Here is a 27,648-nt window from a genome sequence, read left to right on the forward strand (position 1 = left end):
AACTTGACAACATACATTTATTATTAATATATTATATTATCTCCTACAGGACGATACCCAAATAAGTGGTAAGAAAAAGTTAAATAGGTAATAAATAGGATTTGACGAAATAATGCTTTTGAAATTTGGAATAAATTGAACATTCAAACGTAAAATAATGACATTTAATTTTAATGAAGTCCAAAAAGTATTAATCATAATAAACTAGAAAAATTTCAAATTTCTTTGTAAGATATTTTTATGATAGAACTATCGTTTTACAAAAGGTTACACAAGAAACTTCTTTCAAATTCCAACCACATCATCTCACTAAGTCACAAATGGCCTCAAAGAGACTCCCCTAACAACCTCACAACACGCCTCAAACGCATTTGTTCCAGAGATAAGCTGTTTAGCCCATAACTTATATAAGACTTGCATTTAATACTTTAACCTTATTGTAAAAGATGACTCGACTGCGAGTCTTCCTTTAAATCATTCACAGACTGTATACAATTATTTCATTAATTTACTTGTTGTATGCAATGTATAGATTGGAAATCATCAATAAAAGCTCCTCTATTTGAAAAAAATTGTTTTATAGTAATTTAAAAATATTAAAAATGTTTAATAATATGCATAACTTTGTTATAAATGCATTTGGAGTTTAAATTTTGATAATATTGGATGTTTAAACAAAAAATAATTATTTAAATATTATTCTGTTATCATTTTTAAAAAATTAATCCTATAGAGACTTGAAACTTTCTTTTAATAATTGCGCACCTAACCACCTAGGTATATTATTATAATCGTATCAACAATATTAATAATAAATATATGCGATGTTATTGAAAAATATAAGTTTAACCTACTGTATTGTTAATAAGCATATCAATTACAAATAGTTATATAAATAATTATTAAAATAGTATCCTTATAGAAATAACTATATAGAGGCTGACACAGCATCTCTGACCCCCCTCTTATAATCGGTTTTCATATGCAATGATTTATAATTGAAATTAAAGTTATCTCGTTATCAATTACAATGATAAGGTATTATACAAAAACTTCCCATATAGTATAAATACAACGGAGTGAGTAAGTGGTACTTAAGTTAATATATTTGTTTGAAAAACAAATATTAATAAAACATATTAATTGACAATTGTATATTGTTACTTCACAACTACAAAGTATAAGTTTATTTAAGTTTAAGTATACTTTAAAAAGCAATTGAAAATAAATGGGCAATATACATTGATATTTTTTTAACTATATAATCAATATCTAGACTTTTATGTATAATTACATAATATTTAAATTATTACAATTTTATTATTTTATCATGATCATTGAGAAGTTTATCAACACGCCTATAAGTTTTATAACGACTTAATAAACGTTAAAATCACTGAATATAGAACATCCAATATACTTATAACTTATTATTGTAGTAACTCGCAATTCTTTGAATAAATATCTATTTTGATTTGAATATTAACATGAATATCTATAAAAATATATCGTATTATCGTGTTCATATATTTTTAAATTTTTTGGTTACCACCTTCAAAGTTGAAAATTGAGTTTGAGTTGAGTGTTTTTATTGTTCCAAAACGGGATGACAGATAGAAATAAAAATCACACATTATTGTAAAATCAATACAGTAAACGTCTGACGTCTCGCTTAGAATCTAAAACTATATTTTTAAGAAAATTATTAATTATAAAACTAACTGTTATTTAATCATATTATACATTTTGTTATCTAACCTTGATTTTGTAATATTATACTGTTGAAAATAAATTGTCATTATTTTTATATTAAATCTAAGTCAAATAATTGTATTATACTAAATTACCTACTATCTTAGTGGATAAGTATTAAATTCAGATCATTTTTTAAAAAAATGATGCTACACGGTTTTTCTGTTTATTATGTGATTTTATGATTTATTATTATATTTAAGCTTAGTGTGTGTAGATACGAAACTATATTGTTATTACAATTTATTTTTGCAAAAATTAAACGCATTTATGTATATAACTTGTTGTTCTGCGCATAAATAAATGCTAATAATAACTACTATGTAGTTAAAGAGGTTAGTAAAATAATTCCAAGTATAATAAACTATAAAAATATGTTATACATGTATCGATGTATCTAATTGTTTTTAGTAATAATAATTAATATTTTAGTCTAGACCTATTTATAATATAAGACATAGTAAATTCAAAAAAAAAGTATGAATTATATTATTTATTTATTTATTTATAGGTCTTTTAACAAAACATAACAGAATAATATTATATTAGATAATTATGTATAGTGTTATTCGTTTTATTCTTTGTCCACGCTTCTTTGATGTGGAAAATACATTTTACAAATAAATACCTAGTCTTGCAAATATTTAAATATTCATGTTTAGTATTTACACATAATAATAATAAATAACATTATCAACAAATTGACCTTTATGGTTGGATTCTCAGTTGGGGATTATTTTTTTAATTATTTAAAACACTTAATAGGTACAATATATTACTAATTGCCTCTACATTATCTTTATTTAACAGTATAATTTATGTGAAAAAAAAACGAAATATAATAATAATTACCTAAAATAATTTAATCCAAACATATCTAAATAATATTTTTTTCAGATAAAATGTATATCTATTGTATACTATATAACCTGCACCCAAGGGCATAATAAGAATAACATCTGGTAAATGGATATAACTTATATTGCCGTCATTCCGTGATGGAAGAAGTCATAATATTAACGCATTCTGCTTGTTTATTTTTATTATTATAATAATTAATAATATTAATAAAATATATAAATTACTACATATACGTATCGTTTTAATTCAATGTATGGCAGTGAGTTATTAATGTATAATAATTTAAAACGTTTGTTTCAAAAATAACTTTTGTTAAAATTTAGCAAATGTTTAGTACCATAATTGAAGAGATTTCTTTGAAATATTGTAAAAGAAATTTTGTCACCTAACATAAGCTATTGAGACAACCAATTTAAAATAGTGTCTATAAGATGTAGACCAAAAAAAAATATATAATATGTATACATCTATAAAACTAATACGTTGGTTGATTTTAGATTTTAGAATGATATGGTGTATTGAAACATATCTGTAATATAGAATAATTACATTTTTTTTATAAAAACGCATACTTATGTGATTTTATTTATAAGTTATTAATAATAATATCAATCTTGGAATGTTATTTAACTTCCGTGAGCTAAATAACAAACAAGGCGTTAGGTCTATAATCTATATAATTCTATTATACAATGTATACTGTAGAAAATAGGTACAAAGAAGTGATTCGTTCGAAACGTTAAAATAATATACCAATAGTGTTATATAACTTTATGATTATTTATGATGATTTATAAAACAAAACTCAATATATCTTATTAACATCATAGTATGAAATAAAACTAAATGTGTACATATGTGCGTGCATACTGTATGGGTTTCTATACTGTTTAACATTTGATAAGCATATAAGATATTTAATTATTATACAGCCATATTATAGGTAAAGCTTATTTAATTATCAAGAGATGTCTTTTGTTCATTTATCAGCATTTGATTAATGATTACCTGATGTATTAGGTTTTGCTGTATAGAATTATACTTAATGCGAATACTATAGTATCTATAAAATATTATTTTAATTACAGTCGATATTCTTTTAATTGCAATAAATTAACATTTTACACTGTTTCTTAGTCGACGACGTCGACGTTACTGTCGATATTATTGCCTACAATTTTTGGCTCTAGATTATTCACTATGTTATGTAATTAATCATAATACAATTTGGTTAAGTATGTATTTGGAAATTTACAGTTGATAATTTTGTTTTACAAAATACACGTAAAATAACTGTGTTTGATATCCATATTATAGCTAACAGATGTATGCACAAAATTAAATCGACTGTAGGCATTACTTGGATTGGTAAATTTTCGTTGAGGATTCAAAAAGCATTGTTGTACATATATTGTACTGACAATTTACACATATATTTGGAGTACTTTCACGTTAAAAAGTCACATATTAACTAACTGTATACCAAGCTCGACAATTATGAAAAAACATTGAGGTTGAATAATACTTATATTTGATATTCATCATTATTCTTCATCAATAGAACAGCTATTTACTACATATTTTTCTTTAGATAAAACCATTGTATAACCAATATTGTTATTTGTTATGTGTGTGTAATTATAGACTATTAGAAATGAAAAATAATTTTTTTTTCTGAATATATTTCGGATGGATTTAATTACAGATGTTTTGATATTAAAAATTAAGTTAATATACAAAATCATGGAATAAAACGTAACGAAATTACAATATTATCATTATTTTATTGTGTTCAATTAAAATGCAACTGCATTATATTACGTTATAGCCGTTGCTGATAAATATAATATAACAAAAATGTAAGTAATATAAATACTCCAATTAACTTAGCTTTTTAAATCATGTTCCTAACTTAATTATACAGTCAGTACGTGTAATAAACAAAAGGAAATTAAGTCACGTGTGAGCCATACGAATAGATATGCAATGTCGAATATAAATAAGATAACTATATAATAATTAATAGTAATAATATACAACAGTGAATATTATAAATGATTTCGATAAAATAATGTATGTACCTACCTATTTAGCTTAATAATTCGTAGTTATGTATTTCCACGAATACGGTAAATAATGGTTTATTTGCCACAAATATTTATATCCGGTTTGTGGTTGAATTTTAATATTTACAGTTAAAATATCAATAATTATTATATTTTATAGAAAAAACAACATTTATTTTGATATATACTTAAGTCGATTGACAAAGAATAAATGATTAATTTATTAAACTAAAAAGAAAGCGTATAGAGTTATAATAATTATAAACGTTTGTGGTTTTGTATTTAATCTATCTTATACTGTCTTACAGTATATGCAAATATACAAACTAAACCAAATTAACATATCAAGCATAATGTGATAAGTAAATAAAAAGTATGACACAAGAAAAATTCAGCAAATTGATGAAACTTTCTGTTATGCACGTTAATCATGTTAATAGTTTGATACTTAGGTATTTACACGCAAGTATAGGAAAAGACATTAACTTGCTTTTTGAAGTTGTTAATAACAATAATAATAATAATTTATTATTTTAAAGTGTAAATAATAAATATTAGATTTAATACGTAATTTCTAATTGGAACCTAAGAAGGTACTATAATAAGCATATTATTTAGTAATTGTGATTTAAATTTTTTTAAATAACTTAATACTATAATTATGAACATTTTTTAAAATTGAATTATTTGTTTAATAGTGCAATAAAATATTTGAAATCATAAGGGATTTGATAATCAAACAAATATTTTAATTACGTAGGTATAAGATTAAGATTTTTTTTTTTGACCTAGTTTAATAATTTCGTAAATGCATGTATTAAATGGTTGGTATCTATGTGATACTGCATGTATAATGTTATCTAATAATTAAATCAATCTTTTAATGTAATAATATAAAGTACTTCATAAATAAAAAAATTCAACAGGTTTGATATTTTAGAAATAATAGGTACCTACTTTGTGTTAGCTGAAAATTTTTCAATTATTTCAGGAGTCCCATCCCAAATGACTAGTTCATACAATACTGTGAATTAAGCTTACTAATGAATTTATTTATATCATAATATAGAATCTGTATATAAATAATCACTGTACTATTTTCAAATGCCGTAGTTATATCATAAAAAATATTAGTTGTCCAAAAAGCTTTATAATAATAAATGTTTAATATTTTAAATGTTAAAATAAATAATATGACAATTTTTTTACGAGTAGTTAAAGTAAACAATTAGTATTTTATCCAAACACACAATATATTTGTTAAATATATATTTTTATAAATACTTAAAATGTTAAATAGACGTCTGTATAATATTACTATAATAAATACCTACTTCCTACTTACCCACTCTACCATCACAACATTTAAACTTAACCTAAACATCGAGATTAGTTCACTTTTATGATTATTATATAAACAACGAATACAATTATGTAATATAGGTAAAAATTATGGTTTATAATACTCGTCTTTGTACATTTGTAAAAACATAATAATTTATTCATTCCTTTCTATAAAGGAGTCTGCGTTAATGATCGATTGGTTAATGTAATTTTTTAGCGCCATAAATATTAACATTGTGGTTATACACATAATCAAATCTGTAAACGTTTTTGCATATTTTGTAATCTAGATAAAATGGCAAGTATAGTTACTTAAATGTAAATTATGCATATTTAATCTATTTTTACCTTGTGCCTTTAATGGCATTTATAATGTATTTGTAACCATAGCTATAATCATTTAATTTATTGTCTAATAATTGATTTTTATAAAAATTAATAAATAATTGTTACATTTAAAATGTAGGTATCAACTGTTAGAAAATCAGTTTATTTTATAAATAGTGCTTGGCATAATGTATATTCTACGAAAAAACCTTAAATCTAACAAAATGTGTTGTTTGAAAAAGACTAAGATATATTTTATTGATTCAATTTAATATTTGCTTATATGTCTGTTATCAATACATCGTGGCAGGATATTATTTTAATTACAGAATAGCATACTTTCATAATATAACAAAAATACTCGTCTAATTTAAACGAATACTTAAAATTTAAATATAATACTCTTTTATTATACGTTCAATAAAAAATTCTCTACATTTTATTTTTTAAAATTCAGTGATGCAAATATCGCCACTCGAGTTTATTCGGATAAAACATCAAAATATAATAATAATATATAGTATGGTCTTTTCGAATATTTTTCACGCTCTTCGGTTATTTTGTTATTTGGCCAGTAGAATAATTAATAGGAAATAATATCTAAGTTTTTTAATAAACTATAATAATAGTTTATATTCGTATTGCTCATCAATTATTATTATAAGTAGGTAACCATATTTTTACATATTTATTTCTTCGGAAACCTCCTACCTGTTATAATGGGGTTACTCGGGGTTATCACCGAGCCTATTCTCAACATAGTTATAGAAAAAAAAATATGTACGAGTCGTTATCAGTATGTAAAACTCGGGTTTTTATCAGCTCACCGTTAAGAAAATGCTAACGTATTGATAAATATTTAATATATATATACATATTATTATACATTATTGTATAATTTATATTATAATATATATATACACACACACTCAAATATACATACGCGCACCACAGATAAAGAAAAATCAACCCTGCGCGAGTAGATTTATTCGTCGGTTTATTACAATATTTTAAGTTAATGAATATTATAATAATTGGAACGCACGTAACCGAATGATAATTTTACAATCGACGTTTACGCGTGAACGGATGCGACCGTTTCTAGGGCGATATAGTACATACACTGCAAATGCTTGTGAGGCACGCGAAGCCCTTAATACAGTTTTTTTAGAGGCTTCTTCAATTAATTAAAAACTATATATATAATATATATATATTATTGCTCCATTGGTGCAGCATCTGCGTTTGTCATGCGTTAATTAGATTGAAGGTTAAAATGGAGGGTTTTCTTTATTTTTCATAAACGTAGCTTTTATCCATTTGCACATCAAATGAAACAGCGTACATTTGTCTATTGGTTAAGACACAAGTAGAATATTTTTAAAATATAATCGTTTGTAGAGAACCTTTTATCTATAGTTAAAATATTATAAAGGTATAGGTATTGTTATAATATCTACACTGTGCCAGAGCATGTTTCACACCACGTAGACCAATAAATAACCATGACGTGCATTAAGTAATAACTACAAAATAATATACATTGGTAATATATATTGCATATAGTATAAACATTAAACACATTTATTTTATAACTATATTATGATATTATGAAGTTTTGGTATTAGTACATCATCACGTATACATAAATAATATAAAGTTAATTTTAAAAGTGTATAAAGAATATTATACAATAGTATACAGATTGATTATTTTAACAGTGAAAATATGATTATATTATAATATATATTAAAAATACTACAGTTTTCGAAAATATTTTTTTTGAGAATTCAAATATATATAAAATCTGTAATGTCTTCAAACGAGCAGTTATATAATGAGTTAAAAATATTTCAAAAAAAGAGAGTGGATTAGTGGGTTAACATTTTTCGGATATACTTGTATCACTCATAAAAATCTTTAATACTTATAAGTTATAATCATTATTCATTAACTACACATTCAAAATAATTTATTTATCTATCAAAATTCTGATAAATATATTCTGTGCTTATACTGCATATAGAATACAATTTAAAACAATTGCACTACCTATCCGACACTTCCAATATGGCGTATTACAAGTACATTTCATTAGCTATTTATTCAATAAAATATAAAAAACTGTCGTGTTATTTAGGTTAAATAAATACGTTGTTGAGTAATTTAAAATAAAAATGGAAATGCATTAAATACAATAAATAAAGTCATTTGGACATCAATTGTGGGTATTAAACACGCACGACATAATAGGTATAATATAGGCTTTTATAAGTCTCTAGAGAATTTAAGATAATACAGTTGTGTCATAACTCATAATATCATATGGCTTAAAATTAAATAATAATAAAAAAAATTAATCAATATAGGTACATAATATAGTATATAGCATATTACAAATTTTCAATATTTTCAAATGAACCGTGTTGACGTATAAAAAAGTATAAGTACACATTAACTCGGTTTCACTTTAGTTTCGATATTTTTGGTTAAGGCACATGACGTTTAATGTGACAATCACTTTACATTCATAATAATGGGTTTCAAAAGTATACACAAATATATAATAACAAATACAAGCTTAAGAAATAATTTTTGGACAGATGATAAATACTCATCGTAAGTATATATATACGAGTATAATATATATTTCGATTTTTTTTATTAAATATCTAGGTGAAGGATATTATATACAAACAAATGTTTTTTATAAATAAAAGGCTTTACTTAAATAAATAACAAAAACAGTACAATAAGTAGTTTATTTACCTACAATAGTATCATATGAAGAATAATATGAAAGTAAGAGATTTGATGATGATGATTTCGTTTATTAGATGATCAGATACACTCTATTTTGGTTAATCATCTTGGTGATTTTCCAGAAAGTGTGCTTGAGGCAAGTTATGAAATGAGTTAGTCGGGATTTGAATTATATTTTTCTTAGGAGTAGGTGTTTATAGAAAAATCAAAACAGCTAAGGTTTAATGAGTTATTAGGTACCGTTATTACTTATTAGCCCTTATAAGTCATTATTATTATTAGCAGAATATAACTACAATAACTAAAATATATATATATTATATACAATATAATATATCAGTGGTCTTTAACTTTTTTGACTCGTGATCCCACTTTTTTACCATACGATTTTCTCGACCCATGAAAATTTTGTAAGCCACGAAAAACAAAAAAAAGGTAAAATTTTCTTATGCCTTATGTCATTGTAGAAGGGCTCTTATCTTATTTTCTATACTGCACCATATTATAGGTAACATTAATATGCAAGAATATATTTAGTGTATGTACAGTCATATAATATTAATAAAATATTATTTGAGTTTAATATTATTGATTAGGTATTATTCTATGTTATTAAAATGTACTTATCGAGACCCATTTTCAAAATTTACTCGAACCAAAATTGGGTTACGACTTACCGATTGAAGACTACTGCTAAATAGATGATATTTTCAAGGTTAAAATACTTTTTATTTTTGAGAAAATTGTTACCAACTCAAACAATTTTCTCTACATTCATCTACATTAGATAATAACATAGCTAATAAGATTCATAAAATTGTTACAATCTGAATTTTCCGATTTTGTACTGATTATGATTTATAAGTTATATCATTTAGCTTTTTTGTGAAGGTTGTAAGTTGGTTTATTCTGTATATCTTTTTGCAATTTATGTATATATTATTAGTAAAATTGAAGATACTTCATACGTTGAATCAACATAGTTTTATTGTTTTAATTTTTTATAAGATATAACTGTTTAAACTGAATATAAATAGTTAATAAGTTAATAATTGTATACGTTACATGTTTGTGCATCGGTTATTTAGCCATTTATTTTAATGAAATATATTATACCTTAAAATAAAATCAAAATATTATGTACATAAAATAAATGTGTTAATTGAATCTCTGTAATCTCGATATGGATTTATGATTAGGCATGTGGGCGAAATTAAATGTAATAAGCATAACATTAATAATTTCGTGTTATTAACAGGCTTTATTGGATAAGCGTATTAATTGGATCTGGTGCGTTATGTGTATTTTTGTCGTACGATATAGTCTTGAAATGGTACGATTCTCCAGTGAATAGATTTAGTATTAACGAACCACGGCACATATCTGAAAATCCATTTCCTGCAATAACAATTTGTCACAATGATCCCATTAGTTCAAACACAATGAACTTAGCCTCTGTACTGAATTGGGAGCGACAAAATAAAACCGACGAAGAGTAAGTATTTGCAGTACCTATACTTTAATTTTAAAATATATAGTACCTAATTATATTCTTGTATGAATTAGTAAAATATTAATTTATAAGCAAAATCCAAATTTTAGAGAAGTCAGAGACTTAATCTATACAAAATAAATCTCAATAATATGATGAAAATATTTTTTTCAAAATATTTATGATTTATACATAATTATAATACATTAGTATAGAAAGAATATTTGAAAGCATTTAACTAAAAAAAAAAAGTATATAGGTGAAAGGAAACTAATTAATAATGGCACTCTGGAAATATTTTATACTGTTTACAAAAATAAGTGACATTATATTGGCCTAAGGTGCTCTTGGCTAATTTATTTTCAGTATTCTAGTGGCATTTCATAAAATAGTTGAGTAAATACGAGCATGTTTATGATGTAAGAGTTTGAAGTAAAATCTATTGTAATAGTGATGGCCAATAGGTTAGTTTTTTTGAGTGTGGTCATATTATGTAGATCATTGTGTAGAAGGTTAGACAACTATATGGGCGTCCATCAGTATTCTCTCGAAAATTAGCTACAATTTGGATGTTATACAATCAAATGGGAGCTATCATAGTTTTATAAATGATAATTTTATTTTTGAGACTAAGTTTGAATTGTAAAATTGGGAGGAGAAAGGGAAGGCGTAAATTAAGTTTAGGTACATGTATTGTTTCTTGATGACATTTAATAACGCATAAACATGGGTATTACCTACATAAATAGTAATAAACAAAATGATCTCCACTGGTATTTTTTTTTAAAATTTTATTTTATCATTCGAATTTGACATATTAATAATGTAGAACGTCTAACATGATGTAAATGCCCATCTATTAGGTATTCAGCATTTTAGAGTTATAATTTCGAATGTAATATATTTAATTACAAACATTAATATTATTAATGATTATATTAATTGTTAAAAGTGAATATTGTATTGATAAATTATTTTAGAAAATGTAATTTTTTATAGATGGCAGACACTGAACGTAGTATATGAAATGTGTCAATGGAAACATAACATTTTTAAACTAGAAAATATAAATCCCAACATCGTCTATAAAGTAGTGAAAGTATGTTAAATTCTGAATTAATCAAATCAAATTATTATCAAACATAATAAGTAATAATCTATATTTATACTAAAGCATAATGTTTAATATGTGCGTAATGTGTATGATTTTATACCTATGATTTAAATTGAATATTTTAAAACAAAGTTTGTTTGGAACACTATTTTTTTTTTTTTTTTTTATTATTTTATATTAAAGACACATTCTAATTCTTATAAAGAAGTAAACTATTAGGTACCCACCCAGTACCCATTTAAGACATATTTTAAATTTATTAGATCGATCAAGTAATAAATAATTGACAGGTACTTATAATTATTTAATTAAATGTACCTACTTACTTTTAGTTTTATACAAATGTCAAATGCCAATATATATTATAAATATATATATAGATAAGAATTAGATATTGATGAAGTTTGCAAATGGATGATTTTATTGTGTTTACCTAATACTTATTTTAAATATTATATCATTAATATACATGTAATGATGGATAATCTCAAAAATATATTTCACTTACAGGAACTTTCAACCAAATGCGAAGATACTATAAAACAAATTCGATGGAAAGATAAAATCATTGATCATCCTTGCGAAATCATGCAGCCTATATTTTTATTAACTAATTTATGTTTCAGTTTTAATGCTCTACCATACCATGATATGTATAGACACATTCCATACAAATTGTAAGTTTATTAAGAACTTATACTTTAATACTTTAAAGCAATCAGATAAACATTTTTTAATATACCATGTTCCAAAAATGAATATATGGTTTCAAAAATCATATTTACTGTAATATTTGACTAATTAATTAATTAATTACTAGTTAGGATAAGTTATGTAAGTTAATAATTGCACTAAGATTTTGTTACAATGTTTACAAATATTCAATATGACTAACGAAGGGAACCTCTCTTTCTTGCACTGTTGATGTTGGTATGTCGATACTCTAGCGATATTCAATTAATAAACCTGTCCAAGACACCGAAAGTAATCAAGTTAATGAAATTCATGATGCTAGTTTACAGCTCATAGTTCATAAAGATCTCTCGAAGTGGAATACATAAACATTATCTTTTTTATATCCCTAAAGAAAAAAATTTCAGCTAAGGGAAAATTGCCTTCTGTTAATTGGTCAGCATTTTATTAATATATGTATCTGAAATTCACACACTTATAATTTCAACTTCAAAAAGGTTAAAAGAAAAATACCACACACTTAATCGGTTCATTACGTAGCAAAATACCTTACACTTTAGTGAGTAAAAGCCACACACTATTTTTAATTTACATACCAGTTGTAAAATGACAAAATAAATAATACTTGGGTGGTACAATAATTATGTATAAAATCAGCGAGCACTGTAATTTTTAGATGTTGTTGATCGGTATTCCTATAGGTTTTTGATATTTATAATTTATATAATTTATACATGTATATATGTTTTTTGTGATTTTTAGTATTTTTATTTAAGAATTTAAAAATTTCTACATCAACTTATCAACTCAAGCTAAAAAAAAAAAAAAATTGAAATAATCCCTTTTTTTGTTCACAATAAACTACGGGTTCAAGCTTTAGTATACTGAAATTGCATAAATAATGTATTACAATGTTTTAAATGGATATATGTCAATTGATTGGAAACAATTAATACCAAACAACTAATTCGTTTGACATATTCAAATAAAAGCAATGCTATATAAATTTAAAAAAAATACCAAGAACGCGAAGAAAGAGTTAAGGAATTAAAAAAATTTGTTCTAATTATAATGGTTTGAATATTCTTCATTATCTAGATGAAATAGCCTATAATTTAATATATAATTAAACGTATTTTATAATATTTTTTTTTAGCAATTTTAGTTGATTATCATTCTTTAATTTATATTAGTTATTTATTTATACATTTTTATTCAACATATTTTTTTTAATGTATTTTAATGGATAGTATAATTTTTAGTTTTGCGAACAATTTTTATTCGATCAATAGTCATTTGCAAAAAATTGTTTTTCGATCAATTGACAGGATACCGTTTTGAAAAGGTTACCTAAATAGGTACTCAAAAAGCTCTATAGCCAAGGATAACATAAAGATATCTTTACTAATATAATATAACGCTTATATCTCACATTATTTAATTTACATAATTTTTTTTTTTTTTTATTGTACATTTTGTTTATCCGATTTTTGAAAAAATATTTAAATTTATGTATTTATATTTACAATAAATGTAAGGTGTAGAACTATGAACTTTAAATTTCAAACAAAACTATAAAACAATTATTTATATTGATAATTGTTCATAACAGAGTATAGAAATAATATATAGAAATAACTAATTATATTTTAAACTTGTATAAAAATATATTTCATGGTACCTAATATTTGGGTCATGAATATTTTAATATTACAATATTTAGGTCGTGAATATATTTAATATTTATAAATATATCATTTATTTTATCATTTAAATACCTACCTATATCCATACTATAATACGATTAGTGTTATGTATTATGCAATGTTTGATGTATTATAAATGTTTTTTATTTGGTTTGTTGCTAATTAGAATTATTTTATTTTATTAGACAGGATACACTTCAAACAGGTAAAAAATGGTCAAATTTAAAGAGTAACTGGAATTTGGATGATGGTTACAGAGATAATAATTTAACATCAAATATACCATGGAATATGAAATCGACAACATATTGGAATACTGTTGAAATTATATTGGCTCAAAAAGATGCATTTTATGGTTGCTCGAGTAAACAAGGTTTTACAGTTAAGTATAATATACTAATTTTTAGCTCAAAATGTTTGTATTAGAGTTATACAATTATATGTATATGTGCATATGTTAACTAGTTCAAGTATACAGTTATACATTGTGTATAAGTTTACCAATTGAAATTAATTAATTTTTCTAAATTGTTTACAATTGCGGATTTGAGCTTAACTTAATAATGTACTTTTATATTCGATATTATAAAAATATAATATTTAATAAATTATAATGAAGTTATTATTTTTAAAGAAAATAGAAACACTTATATTTTGCTAGCTTTATTACTTAGATTGTAAGTATTAGACTATTTCGGTTCATTATATAGCGGATGGGCAGTAAGGAATATGGAATTAAGTGTGTTGACGAAGGATAAGAACTTTCAAATCGTGATGAGTTAGATTAGGGAATGAGAATTAATTTTGGAGATGAATGACGAGAATATTGAGAAAGAATATTAGTTACGGAATTGATGACGATATAGTTAGAAGTAATATGTCAAGTATAATTTAATCTGAATAAATAGTTAAATGTCTAATAAATGTATTAATATTTAAAAATTAAATTTCTCTAATTGTAGTGGTACAATGAGTATTTAATAAATACATTTTCCTTAGATGATTCATTGAAATGTAATTTTAGTTATTGAGATAAATATTAATTCCTTTTTACGAGCTCTTAGTTCTATTTTATGATCATTTTTATTATAAATTCAATGTGTATGCATAATTAATTGTGATAACATGTTTTGTTGCCATATATTAACATGCAATTTAAATAATAAATATGTATTTATTATTATTATTATTTTCATTATTTTTGATTTTTAAAATATTGTTATAATACTCATTATACGTAATTAATGCATTAAATCAGTACATTATTGGTTTTTAATATTTTGAAATAAAATATTATAACTAATAATATGTACTAAATAATATTATATTCTGCTTATTTCAGGTCTATTTTCATAGTCCATCAGATGTCCCGGACTATTCACATTCTTCCTTAAAACTTTCAAAAAATAGTCATAGCTTTGTTCAAATATCAACTTTTTTGTCGTTGACAGATGATGGTTTAAAAAGTTGGACACCTGAAAAACGAGGATGTTATTATTTGAACGAAAAGTGGCTAAAGTACAACACAATTTATTCATATATAAATTGTTATGTTGAATGTCAGGTGAATTATACTGAGCATTTGTGTGGTTGTGCTCCGATGTTCAGAATAAGTATGATTATATATAATTTATTAACTATACCTAATGTCCTAATCAAAAGAGCTTTAATACACTGTGAAGTATTATACATATACTCTCATTTATATCTATATTCATTTTTTAAGAATACTGGTTACAAATTAGAATAATAATTATGAAGACACAATTATTCAGTTACAGTTCTGTTATTATTTTATTTTTTAACAGACAGTTCTTTACCCGTGTGTGGACCAAAATCGAAAGATTGCCTAGCAAATGCAGCAAGTAAATAAAGCATGATTTTGATGTACCTAATTCGAAATTTGAACGAGTAGTTTTTTAATTAATAAAATATTCATATTAAGGATAATAGTCCTTAAAAATGATTTTAAAAATATATAAAATAGATATAACGCTTTATTCAATATTCAAATAAATGATTTAGTTGTTTTATGAAAATAATAAATCTTAATTTTATTTTATTAGTTCATGTACAGAGAGCATACCATACATGCAAATGTCTACCATCTTGTACAGACATTGATTACGAATTATCTTATTCGACGGTACCTAAAAATTTCAGCTACATAAAAGAATCATTTACGTTTTTGGACAACTTAACTGACAGGTATAAGAAAATTAATTTTTTTATTAATTAATAATTATTAAATATTTTTGTTTGCACTGTTTGCAGTTATATAGTATACTTTGATTAATTTACAAAATAATAAATAATACAAAAATCATTTTAACCATGTATAATATTCATATAAAAACACATATTATAAAGTTTTATCATAGTAAAACTTGAAACAAACTATGTCATGTGTACAATAATGTGATCTATTTAAGAATATATATAATCATTATTATTCATTTGAAAAAGTTTCAATTTTTATATATTAAAGGGTGGTTCATTTAAAAGTGATTTTTTCAAAAATAAAAAAAAAACATTATAAAATTAAATTTTATTAGACTATCTTTATTATCATTAAAAAAAATATTATGTTTACATTTATTTTTTAAATATTATATCTTTTAAATGTTGGCCGTAACTGCAATTAATACGGTATATTCTAAATTTCCAATTTTCAATTACACTTCCAAGCATTTTGACTGGTTTTTGGCCAATGATGTTAAAAAATGTTAAACAGTTGTTTTCTTTGAATTTAATGGCAGCTCTTAAACTTCTTCGGGTTGCCCTTCATTCCAAATACGGCAATTTTATTTATTGTCATGCAAGTTTCTCTAAGATTACGAAAAATATTCCTTATTGAACGGTAATTTTCGTAGTAAAGTTGAATAATTTGTAGATGCTGTGCTGTGCCGGGCTAAGTCTTTCCACGATGAAATGTAAAATAACATTAAACTAAAATATCGTTACAGTTTGATACGACTCACGCTTTATCAGTCATACATTCTTATTTAAAAATAGTACCTCTAAATAAATCACCAGTTATTATGAATTTTATTATATGCAATGGCATTTTTAATTTATTAAAAAATATTATCTATTTTTACTGTTCTACGGTATTTATAGAAAGATGTTATTAAATTTTGAGTTATGTAAGTAGATATAATATGGTATAAATACATACTATTATAATAATTAAATACTAATAATACGATCAATGCAATAATTCCGATAAAAATTATATCAATTGATCGTGAAACTAAAATTAAAATGAATGGCTTTAATGGCTATACCTAAAAACATATAAAATATATTAAGTGAGATATATAGGCTAACACTCTGACTGACTGTCTCCGTTCAGAATAGTTTTTTGTATACAATGATAATAATATATCATTGAGTTAAAATTTAACACACCTATATTAGTGACTCACTCGAACTTAACGCCTAATGTACAGCAGAGCTGTACCCATTTATACTCACCCTTTTTTGAATAAAAACATTAGTTTTTAAATTCATATTCCTAAGCAAAATATTTTTTTGGAATAGTTATGTTGGTAAATACAAATCTAATTTCGAACGAGTAGTTGATTAGTTATAGGTACATCTTATAACTGAGAAGTGCACTATAAGAAATTTATACTTGATTATACCTTACTAACCAATCGTTCGAAATTTGATTTTAAATTATCGAAATACTTTTATACTCAATATTCTATATTGTCAATATAAATATACTTTTGAAAATTAACTTTTTCGAAATAATCATGTAGACACTTAAACTTAAATGGACCATCTATTGTATACAATCTGTTATGTAAACTATAACGGCAACACATATAATAAATATATAATATTTAACTTGAAAATGTAATCATTATATAGTTATGTAATAGTATTTGTAATATAAACAAACAGAATAAAAAATATATTATTGTAATGTTGGAATGTGATAATATTATTATCAATGTTATTTCACAACTTTGAAAACCTAAAACTCATATCATTAGATAAATATATTAGTCAATTAACAAACACTATAATATTGTAAATTTTAATAGGTGCATAGGGCCGGGAATTTAATGCCTTATAAAAACTAAGAAAATACCATACAAATTAATAAAGAATATAAGAATAATAGATTTATAAAATAACTTAAAAATTTAACATGTTAACACATAAATATGAAGAATTAATGATATTATATTCATTTAATGATGCTTAATTTGGTTTATTTGTATTCAGTGTTGGCGTGTTGATCATAAGAGTTACTCTTATAGGTACTGTTAAAGAGTATTTGATTTCCTCACTATATCTAAGTATTAAGTAAATATCTATACTTATAATAATATATTACTGATATATTATATATATTATACTGATAGTAGACTTTATATATGTAATTTTTCATTTATATGGGAATACACTTTTAAATTTAAGTATAAAATGTTCTAAAAATCTTAAAACAAAAGAATGTCATTAAAAACCGAAAATTTGGTTGATATGTCAAATATTTAAAAAGAGATGAAACAAATTTTTACTAAAATTAGAATCGTTTAGTTGCAACACTAGAAATAATTGTGCATTTTAGATTTAGTAATTAATAATATATAATCTTTCTTTGCATAGCAATAGTTTGGCCAGTATTGAAGCCACAGTTAATTTGGAGCACACGTGGCCTTTGAGACGAAATGCTGAAGATACTAATATAGGCTACATAGTTTGTTAAAATCCAATTAAATATATTATTGTAAATAATAATCTTGAATTAATTTACTTGATAATTCAATTTTTATTTAAAGGTAAAATTGCTGGAATGACAAATTTGTGCCGTGGAGTGAGTCTGATTTCATCATTGGAAGCTTTTTATTTCTTATTTATCAATCCTTTTTTTCGCTAAAAAAATTATTTATTTTATACATAATAATTAATTAAATAAAGTTTATGGTTATATTAAAGATAAAGCTATATAAGATTTAAGATAAATACATTAAATACATTAAATACCAACATGTAATATATTATGCTAATTAATATAATTATACTAATTAGTAGTTTATATTATAATATTTATTTATGTTTAGACACACAATATATCAAGTATAGTAGGTTGTATGTATAGTGTATACTCTAACTAATTTTTTCTAGTTATTAACTGTATGCATTATATTATAATTATTAAAATGGTTAAGTAAATCATAATTTTTGTACTAACGAAAAAACGAAAAAATTAACTTAAGACTTAAACATCATTTTTTTAAATACCAAATATTCAATTGCTTGAGAGAATTATGTATATAAGTACATAGAGTCTACATAGAGTATAACACAAATACATAGAGTGAAATTACTGAAATTTATTGGTTTTAAGACCTATCGGCTGTGAAAGCTTCTTATAAATAAATTAATATAAACATAAATATAAATATATAATTTTTTAGTGTATACATTTGATTACAATAGCAATTAATAAAGTATTATTAAGGCACAGATTTGAATACAAAATTTAATATTTTTTGGGGAGTCCTGAGTAAAAGTTGTCAAGTACAAAACCCGTTTTATACATTAGATTATTAGAGAATTGAAAATCTAAACTTTTGTTTTGCATTTCTAAAAATTTTGATGTTTTTATAGCATTTTTAATAACTTTTCAGATTTTAAGCTCTTAATTATTAAAATATAATACAGTGATACTAGAATTAGAACTTTATAAATATAATAATGAAGTGAAGTTTATTTTCTATACTGCTATTGCCATAAAATAAAATATACAATATACATATATTTTTTAAATTATTTAACTTTTCGAATTTTCATTTGAGTAAATTAAACAACAACAAATTATTTAAATTTAATGATAAAAATTATGAGAATCCTCCAACTTGGATATACTTTGGATGCATTAAGGTCTTGGTATACGCCACTCATGTACATGTATAGGTACATTGTTTCGAGCTTTTATTTTTAAAGTATATATATTAAATTATGTTGATTAGAATATGTATGTATTTGGATACCTCTCTTTGTGTTTTTAAACTGTATTTAGAATTTAGAAGACATGGTTAAATATATACGATCAACAAAGTTAATTGACCTAAGATTATCGATAAGAAGTTATAAGTTTAAAATATAATATACTAGTAAAAATGTATTTGAAGATGATTTATAAATCTTATTAATTAACTCTATAGATATAAGGTAGCTTACCTAAGATAGATAATGTAGACAGATATGGTTTAAATAATTAAAAATTAGTATTTCGATATTAGATACAGGATAATTGTATATGGAATATTGTGATTCTAGATATCCAATACTCTATAAAAAATTGTTACAAATTCAATAAGTTCAATGTTGATTATTTTTAAAAACAATTGCATCTATAAAAATTAAACAAAGCCAATAAAGGTGTTCTATTTAAATTAAACAGTTAAAATAAAACGAAAATTAATTCATTACATTGCATTTAATAATTATTCTAAAACTATAAAAATCCCTACAATGTTTCAAATTACAATATTTTTTTTTTGTTGGCGATTTACAGCAAATACAAATAACTGATAAGTTTAAAGTGTTATAAACATAAACGATAAAAAAGTTTTGAGTTTAAATGTTATCAAGCAAATGCTACTAAGATTATTAGTAATAGTTGTGCGGCCGTATTGGTTAATATTTTGCATATGTTTGTACACTTAAATCATGGTAATATGACTTTTGTGAAATTTAAATCCAAAATCAACATTTTCCATAAAAAGATCCATCAGATCACGTTGACCTTCAAAATATTATTATTATTTATTACAATTTATTTTATTATTAAATCCTTGACTAATTGACCTTATTTCTCTCGCAGAATGTATTTTATCACAGGTTACATCAATGAGTAGTTTTGTTACAATATTAAATTATTATATGTATGTATAGTGTATACTTATACATAGTGTACACTGTACAATATAGTTATTAATAATTATATTCTGTATATAGTATATTATGTTATTACATTGTATGCACTTTATATGTGCTATTACATTTTATTTAATAACTTTAATACTATTATACACAGTAGGTATGCATTATTTTTGTAAGATACTGTTTCAGTAGTATGGGTGACTTGATAAAATGTTACAATAGGATAAATTATTTCAAGTAACATGTACAATTTTTAATTTGACAAACATCATACAAACATTTTCAATAAAAACGTTATTCATCTAAACTTAAAGAAGAATAAAATTTTTTTAATTGGCCAACTTTCAAGTTCTTTTATAATTATTGTAAGCCAAATTTATGGAAAATCTTGTGTTGAATTTTCTACTTTTAGCTACTGAAACAAATTTTTTTATAAATTTTAACTACACACAGTTTTATCAATATTTATAAAAAAAAAAAAAACTAAACAAAAACGAATATTTCAAATGCTTTTAAATAGCATTAAAATAAGCGAAATATTTTGAAAATTAAATAATGTAAAGAAAGTATCAATCTAAATAATTGGTGAAATTTTCAAGTATCTACGACTCATTGTTTTTGAAAAATAACCAATATTGAAAATCGTTTGAGCATAAATCGTTATCATTAACCGATTTTGTAAAAATTTAAAATTCAAAAGCTCATAACATTTTTCCTGTAATAACGCTTTGAGTGTTCTCTATAGCTATTTGAATAAAAACTTATGGAAAACTTAGTGTTGAATTTTTAAACCTTAAATATAAATACAAATATTTTCATAAATTTTCAACTACAAAATTACTTGTACATTTTCGCAATTATGACATACTTCGTAAATGTTTTATTTTTTTTTTTAACTATAATAAGAACAACTTATAAGGAACTTTATATTAAAATTTCAAGTTTTTTTTTCAAAATTTTTTTATCGACACTTCAAAAAAAAAAAAAAAAATACTTAAAAAAATCGAAAATTTCAATTATCTATGAATAGCTCAAAAAAGCGAAAATATTTTGAAAATTTAATTGTATATAGATAACACATAAATATACAGATAAATCATGAACATCTCTTTGATTAAGTCCCTGATTGTTATTCGAATGTAATCAAAAGACAATGTATTTATAGTTTAATAACTATGAACTTAAATGAGAAATACATAATTTTCTAATTAAAACTTTCATGGGAATATATGACTCCAAGTCTCTAAATAGTGCTTGGTCGGCGGTGACAAGTATGGAAAGAAAGGTTGGAGATCAAAAATTAGAAAATTAAATTTAAAAAAAATATGTATACAGTCCCCGGTATCTAGTGATGAATATGAGCGCAATTACTGTTGGTTTTTTTGTGCTCACGCAATAAAGTGCAAAATTACTCAAATAGATGTCACTAACGTTACCTTCAGAATAAGTCGACCGACTTTATTGCATCGTTCGGGGTCAACTTAGAAGATAATCACGGCGTTCAGTACTTCAGTAAAAGTTAACAATTTAATATTTAAAATAAGTTTTTATTTTTTGTGTCGGGGATATCCCAAGTACGTCTCGTTTTAAATTTTTATATTTTTCATAGTCCGATTGCATTCGCAGTATTATCGACAAACTATATTTAATACCCCGCGTGCGTCCTCAGTCCACCTATTTTTTATAAACAACACCCAGATATATAAACATTTTTGGAAGTATTAAAAAAGATGCAGCAAAATAACAATCCGAACGGTCGGCCACACAAAAAACAAGAATACAAAAAGAAAGTGTAAGAATGTATTCATGCAAGAAAATTGCATACATCGAATACAATATATAAATCAATTTCAAAATAATAAAACATCGAGACAAGATTTTGTTAAAAGAATGGCATTTCAACACCAGCCTATATATAGTAGATGCTCTAAAATAAGAATACAAACATTTTTCTTAAATAAAATGAAAAAAAATTTTAAAATTAGTACACTCACCTAAACAATGGATGCTAATTAAAATAAAAAATTATAACATAAATATGAATCATTTTCAGGGGTAAGCCAGTTCATCTCCTTGTGGTGTACCTATTCTATTTAACTCTTAATAAACTGGGGCGCATTCCGGCCAGTGTTGACTGTTGGACAATGTTTGAAAGAAAGCATCGGTGATAGTTTTTACAGCATAATTATAGACGAATCGACAGATTTAAGTGTTCTGAAGTTCTTGGGTACTAGTATTATGTACTTTGATAACAACTTTAAGAGAATAATTTCAACATATTTGTCATTAGTTTTGATGGAATTGAGTGATGCTCAAGCAATAGTAACAGCAGTACCTGAAAGAAACTTTAAATAGAAAAGGATTACATTTACAAAAATTGAGTGAAATTAGAACTTCCGGAATTTCCGACTACATCAAAATTATAATTTTTTGTTTTTGGGACTTACTCGGGTGATATACCTTGTTCCGGACGCATTCGTGAAACCCGTCTGTTGGCCTATTGTGCATTTTGTTCTTCAGCGGATTCCATCAATTCATAATAAATGCACACATTTTATTATTCCGCTAAAATGCAGTGTAAAACCGTTCATTTTAATAAATTATTATTACATAATATAGTATAATCATTACGGTTATTAATATGATATTACCTGCAATACAAACGATATTGAATTATTTTTGCTTATTGTACATGACGTAATGGTAGCGACATCTAGTGATATTTCAGTAAATCTAATTGAGCGATGCATACACCAGATGTCGACGAAATATTAAACGGTCATTGACATTGACAAAGATAAAAAATAAAATAATAGTATGAGTACTTTAGAGTTTAGAGGCCACGCGATTACTAAATTCTAAGGATCATTTAATAGGCAACTGCATTTGCATTCGGCCATCGGGCATGTCGCGTACCCAAGTCGTAAATGATCATTAGTGTGAGTATACGGGTATATAATATAAAAAGTACAGACGTACGTGGGCACTCGCTACTCGTTGATGTCAACAATCTATTCCGTGGCCGCGAAAAATGTATGTATGTTTTATTTTTCACCCAAACGACAATTCTTATTCAAATAGTGTTGATTTTGAAAAAAAATTTGGATTAACCAATATATTTACAATGTTAAAGGCTGAGGCATATTTTCGAAATTATGTTTAGTTGATTACCAACAACTTATTTTAGTTTAAAATTTTGAAAATTCATTTGTTACAATTCAGAGGACGGAAATAAAAAAAATTTGGTTCGGTCTTTTACTGGTATAGTTGAGTGTAATGAAAAATTTAAATATTTATTAGAATCTAAATCTGGAGAAGGTAATACGATGTTCTGTCGGAATTAGAATTAGTGCGTTTTTACTAAAAATATGAAAATCACTAGGCTTCTTATAATATCATACTAATTACCAATTATTTAAGTATTCTTAAATAACAATTATAGATTACAGTTGTATACTAGTTTATATAGATTATGTGCAAACAATAACACAGTATACACAGCCATTTGTTTAGTTTTTCTATTGTTAAAAAACAAATGAAATGTTAAACTAATTTTACTTTATTATAGATTTTTTGAAAATTACTTAATACTTATTATTTTGTATTTGCTATTAATTGATGTATCTAGAGTTAATAGTTCCTAACCTAACTTTACTCTATTATAGTAGGTATAATGAAAATGGTAATTTTGTGACATTTGTAATAAATTGTTTTTGTCTTGTGTGGTATAAAAACATACATTAAATTTGCAAACAATAATAAAATTAAATATAAACTTCTTTGTAAAATTAATAAAATTATTTGTTTTAATGATATCAAATATCATAATAATTATACTCTATAATGAGAATTCAACACAATTAGACCGATGTCGATATATCATTTATTATTATTGTGAAATAAATCGTCAGTATTTCACCACATACTATGGAGATTATATGCGCAATATTTATCACCCATAAATTAAAAACCTTCTGGTAAGCTTATGGAGAGGGTAATGGGGTCCAACCTCTCCACATTATCAGTATTGAAAGTTTATTATTCTAATTAGTAACGAAAAATGTGCAGATTTTTTTGAATTTTAGTCGAAAAATTGTCTTCGTGTTTTCCTGCACTAAGAATTGCTGAGCCTATCCCTGCATGGTACTTAATCAAAAAAATGTCGTTATGACGTTAAATATATAAGTTTTGTTACAACCTTTCCCATATGGCATTCTATTCAAAACCTTGTAAATAAAAATAAAAATAAAACATACTCGAAAACATTGATCGAAAATGATACAATAATGCTTTGAAATCCTACACTGTTTACTGTGTGTATGTTTCGTTAGAAATAATAAAAGTATACAATACAATATCGGCTGAGGGTTCGAATAAAGAACCCGAAAATCTAATCAATCCTGTACGGTGTATATACATATTATTATATTATACACAACGGTTGACGCACATAAGCCGTTTACAGGGCGTGTCTGTTTTTCCCTTTTCCTCGTTCATTAACCGATGAGTTATTATTTATCATCGAACGTCCTACCTAGTACTTGTTATAGTTATTTCATTTCGTGTATACACACACGTGTTTCTCTACACAAATCTTTAGAGTTCATATACAAACAACAATAATATAATGATAACAATTTATGAAATTTGTTAGCCAATTAGTAACTTTACGATTGTTATCACATTGGTATATTCAACAAAGCCTCGAAACGCAATAATGTAGATTAATATTACAACCTTATGAAATAGAATACATTATATATTTATACATAAATATCTAGTGTTATAAAGTTTTTAATATTTCGGTTTTGTTAAGATTATTAAAAACCACGTTTTGAAAATTAATATTGGAGTTTTAAAGAGCTTTATTGTAAAAACTATAAATCCAAAATTCTTTTTTGTTTTAATTGTTCATCACATTGTTTAAAGTTTTTCAATGTGTTTTCCAAGAGCAACCCTCACAATATCCAACCATTATTTGATATTCCAGTTTATCCCCAACCCTCTTTTATACATCGAGAGTTATAGTTCAAAACATCGGCGATCATCGATTAAATTTTCCGTATTCTGAGACATTTGTGGTTTAAACCACTTAACCTTTCACATATCCCCAAAATAGAAGTTACACGGAATAATGTCGGGTTGCACGAGTCAGTATTATTACGAAAAATTGTTATAAATGGGGAGTTTTCAAGCACTGGTTTGCTATGAAACGGTGTCACTTGCAATTAGTTTTGATGCTTCGACGAAGAGATTAGACACGTTGGTTGGAGTTTGTTCCCAGCGCGGTTATTGAAGTCTTAGAGATTAATAAATATTTCTGCTTGAGAACTAAGTAGGTAACTTTAGTGATTAAGTGATATTTCACTCGTGTGTTAAAGTCAATAATTGTCATAGTGTAAGAATTTGATGGTTAGAAACTGAGAATCGCCACTACATTTAAAATTGTCACTCTCAATATAATATATACTTATGCCTGGTTATATTGTAATGGACTGGAATACAAATTCTTTTTGGATTAATAATTTTGAAAATTATTGCTAATAAAGACAAATAATGTGATAATAAAGCTTTTTGAAACACAGGTTTACTTTTTACTCTCTGTATAATATAAATTAATAATATTGTCACATAAAAATGTATTGATTTTGAAGCAATAATATTAGAAAATAGCAATGGAGTGTTATAATGGTATTCTTTGTAACATATATAATTAGTTTATTATTATATTAAAAATGAAGTATACACGGTAATAATAAATGGATAATTTTTGCATTAGGTATGTGTTAAGGTTTTAACATTTTAGTTATTACATGTTTCATTTCCATATTGTAAGTGCAGGTCATATCGTCATATTAGGATTTGTGTGGCTATTCAGGATTTTTTTAGGGGTTAAGTAGTGTTATCTATAAATATATATTATCATTGGAGTATATAGTGTTGTATAAAGAAATCATGTTCATAAATCACAATTAAATTACTGCTCTAAAAACGAGCTCATAGACACTAATCTATACCATAATTATTATTCCATTATAGGTTCACGATTTTTCTTTATAGCATCAGAAATATATTCCTTAAAAATTATGTATATATTCAATGGTTGAAAACTAACGCCGTAAATAAAGTGTTCTTAGTCAAAGAGCCTAGTTATAGCATTAAAAAAAAATTGGTGATTTTATAACTATAGTAATTCATACGTCTTATTAATTTTGTTTGTAGATAGCTAGTAAAATATGAAAATATATTTTTATTACCATAATGATCATTGTACAGTTAATTATTATTTTTTTTTAAATTAATTTTAAAGTTTCTCTGGTTTGATTATCAAAACTAAGCGATACAATATAATATATGAATATAATTTTTATTGTCAGAAATAAAAAAAAAAGCAGTTTATATAACAATAATAATAGTAATAAATGGTAAATTAATAATAATAATAATATAATAACAGTTATATGATAAAAAGAGTGATTAACATTAGTGTCTGCTTTTTTATTTACGTATTTAAAATAAACGTAGTAATCGTATATAATGCTATAGTCTCTTAGTAATAAACTAATAAGAAAATATTACTTTTTATTAGATTAGGTAGACAATTATGTAGATTCACTCTAGAAA

At 24.3% G+C, this 27,648-nt stretch overlaps 1 protein-coding gene across 1 annotated transcript; it reads left to right on the forward strand.

Moving 5' to 3' along the window:
- The first annotated feature begins 8,780 nt into the window (after window positions 1-8,780).
- On the forward strand, window positions 8,781-19,196 carry LOC114123836 (pickpocket protein 28-like). The gene is made up of 10 exons (XM_050200573.1): window positions 8,781-8,969; window positions 10,372-10,608; window positions 11,605-11,704; window positions 12,230-12,396; window positions 14,304-14,499; window positions 15,461-15,731; window positions 15,927-15,983; window positions 16,185-16,326; window positions 18,742-18,831; window positions 18,913-19,196. Exons 1-10 carry the CDS (start codon window positions 8,887-8,889, stop codon window positions 19,010-19,012), a joined length of 1,443 nt encoding a protein of 480 aa, XP_050056530.1. The 5' UTR covers window positions 8,781-8,886; the 3' UTR covers window positions 19,013-19,196.
- Window positions 19,197-27,648: the final 8,452 nt, after the last annotated feature.

This window comes from Aphis gossypii, chromosome 2 (assembly GCF_020184175.1).
Source record: "Aphis gossypii isolate Hap1 chromosome 2, ASM2018417v2, whole genome shotgun sequence".
In the NCBI taxonomy this organism is placed as follows: domain Eukaryota; kingdom Metazoa; phylum Arthropoda; class Insecta; order Hemiptera; family Aphididae; genus Aphis; species Aphis gossypii.

Excerpts from the sequence above, each read along its gene's own strand:
- LOC114123836 (XM_050200573.1), top strand. The coding sequence starts at position 8,887 with ATGGGTTTCAAAAGTATACACAAATATATAATAACAAATACAAGCTTA. Across the intron at positions 10,609-11,604 it reads CAAAATAAAACCGACGAAGA|ATGGCAGACACTGAACGTAG; the intron begins GTAAGTATTTGC and ends AATTTTTTATAG. Across the intron at positions 11,705-12,229 it reads TCGTCTATAAAGTAGTGAAA|GAACTTTCAACCAAATGCGA; the intron begins GTATGTTAAATT and ends TTTCACTTACAG.